General features: G+C 33.0%; 1 protein-coding gene across 1 annotated transcript; it reads left to right on the plus strand.

The window, feature by feature from the left end:
* Positions 1–311: 311 nt before the first annotated feature.
* LOC107791120 (putative cinnamyl alcohol dehydrogenase 6) lies at positions 312–2,593 on the plus strand. Its single transcript, XM_016613123.2, has 6 exons — positions 312–540; positions 913–1,026; positions 1,118–1,345; positions 1,439–1,727; positions 1,885–2,038; positions 2,208–2,593. Exons 1-6 carry the CDS (start codon positions 446–448, stop codon positions 2,408–2,410), a joined length of 1,083 nt encoding a protein of 360 aa, XP_016468609.1. The 5' UTR covers positions 312–445; the 3' UTR covers positions 2,411–2,593.
* Positions 2,594–2,794: the final 201 nt, after the last annotated feature.

A 2,794-nucleotide genomic window follows, 5' to 3' on the forward strand; every position in this document is an offset into this window, starting at 1 on the left:
GATTGAAGTTACATACAACGGTGTATTTTCAATTGAATGGCTGGAGAAAAAGAATAAACAAATAAACGAAAAGGACAAAAATAGAGGAGGAATCTCTGCTGGATTACTTCATTAGAAAAAAAGAGCTAGGTCAGCATCTCGGTATAATAATACTTTTGTCATTTTGTAGGATGTATTTTCTTTGAAATTAACATGGGATACTTTTCAATATAACAATGAAAGTGTACTGTTGTGGAGTCAAAACAACCCTTAACAACCTAATTTTCATCTTAAAATCTAGTCAAGTTTAACACTATAAAAGGAGCTCTCTGTTGTACTCTATTCTCACTTCTCAGCAACAACTCCCAAATCTTTAAAATAAAAAAATAAAACTCGACTCTAGATCTCCGACTCTTCTCACACAAAGAAAGTAAACTCCACCACCCGAAGAAAAAGGAAAGTTTTCATGGCTAAAACAACCCAAAACCACACTCAAGTTGTTTCAGGATGGGCAGCTCTTGATTCTTCTGGCAAGATCACACCTTATATTTTCAATAGAAGGTATTCGTGATTTTCATGCATAAATATCTTTGCTACATAATATATATTCCATATTATATGATACTTTATTCATTTTAGTCTGTTCCAAAAAGAATAATGTATTTCTATATTTTTAAACTTTTTAATTTTTAACTTTTCATTTTGCTCTTTATTACATGTTCTTATAGCTAGAAAAGTTTTATAAGATTACAAGTTCTAGGAATATTTTTGGCATATATTAAAGTCTTCTACTTAGTCAAACTTTAAATCGTCTTCATATGAAGCGGAAGGGACGAAGTATTATACATTATGGTACTAAAGACACATAATTTGGGCGAGATGTTTGTCATTTTGTTTTACTGAAAATTTAATTTTTACATCATGCTTATGCAGAGAGAATGGTGTAAATGATGTGACCATCAAGATTTTATACTGTGGAATCTGCCATACTGACCTTCACTATGCCAAAAATGATTGGGGTATCACTATGTATCCTGTAGTTCCTGGGTAATAATCAAATAAATTTCTCTCTTTTTCTTTTGTCCTTTTACTTTTCCAGAGTAATTAAGTTTGTGAATTTTCTATTCGTGTAATTTAGGCACGAGATTACAGGGATTGTTGTGGAAGTTGGGAGCAATGTAACCAACTTCAAAACAGGGGATAAAGTAGGAGTTGGGTGCATGTCAGCATCTTGCTTAGAATGTGAATTTTGTAAAAACTCAGAAGAGAATTATTGTGACAAAGTTCAGTTCACTTACAATGGTGTCTTTTGGGATGGTAGTATTACCTATGGAGGCTACTCCAAAATGCTAGTTGCTGATTATAGGTAAACTATTAAGCATTATTTAATATCCTTAATTTCCTAACTTCTTCTATCTTAATTTTGATAAACTAATTTCTATTCTTATTATATTTGAAGGTTTGTGGTTGCTATACCAGACAACCTACCAATGGATAGAGCAGCACCGTTGTTATGTGCAGGAGTTACAGTGTTTTGTCCAATGAAAGACAACAACTTGATTAACTCGCCAAGGAAAAAAATAGGAGTTATTGGTTTGGGAGGTTTGGGACATTTGGCTATTAAATTTGCAAAAGCATTTGGGCATCATGTTACTGTCATAAGCACTTCTTTATCCAAAGAAAGCGAGGCTAAGACCAAACTAGGTGCTGATGATTTCATTGTTAGCTCTAATGCACATCAAATGCAGGTTTGTTATATTTTTCCTCTTCCTCCTTTTCTTTTCAAATATCAATATATCTGCGCATGCGCAGTAATAACATGTTTAAATATGTATAAACTTTTAAAAATTACTACTATTAAAATCAGTTTTTTTTTCTAATTTGGATATCATAATATAATGACAGTCAAGGCAGAGGACATTGGACTTCGTATTGGATACAGTCTCAGCAAATCACTCTCTTGGGCCATACTTAGAACTGCTCAAAGTTAAAGGAACTTTTGTCATAGTGGGTGCACCAGACAAGCCTTTGGGCCTTCCGTCATTTCCATTAATATTTGGTAAGTCAGTCATAGTTTCATTTGTGATGAAAGTACTAAATTACACAGACAAACATCACCTAATTAGTTTGTTTGTGACAGTTGACCTAATCAATATCCGCACACTATTTTAAGCATTGTGTAGGAAGCATTTCGAACGCTAACCCCAAAAATAATTGTTGAATTGCAGGTAAGAGAACTGTGAAAGGAAGCATGATTGGAAGCATAAAAGAAACACAAGAAATGATAGACATTTGTGGCAAGTATAATATCATGTGTGACATAGAGATAGTCACACCTAATAGGATTAATGAAGCTTATGAAAGGATTGAGAAAAACGATATTAAGTATCGGTTTGTAATTGATATTGCTGGTCAATCATCAAAACTTTAAGTCCTTCAGGGAATTTTAAGACTTGATAGAGAAAGAATTTTTCTGAGTTTATTATTCCTTTTCATGTAAACTAATTTTTTTTGCTTGTTGCGTGATATAATTTTATCAATCCTAAGGATCACAAAAGTATGTAGTTAGCTGTTATTCTTATTTTAACTTAGGGTACTTGGCTCTTTATGCTTTCTAACCTTTGTTGAATGGCAATCATATGCGACAGAATACGCTTGAGCCTCTTGGGCTTGATCTATGCTTAATATAGCAGCCAATTAATGGGGACATAGTCTTTTTAATGTTTGACCAAAAAAAATGGGGACAGTCTTTTTAATGTTTGACCAAAAAAATGGGGACATAGTCTCGAGCTACTCTGTAGCTTTTATCAGTTTT

Source organism: Nicotiana tabacum, chromosome 17 (genome assembly GCF_000715075.1).
Source record: "Nicotiana tabacum cultivar K326 chromosome 17, ASM71507v2, whole genome shotgun sequence".
Classification (NCBI taxonomy): Eukaryota; Viridiplantae; Streptophyta; class Magnoliopsida; order Solanales; family Solanaceae; genus Nicotiana; species Nicotiana tabacum.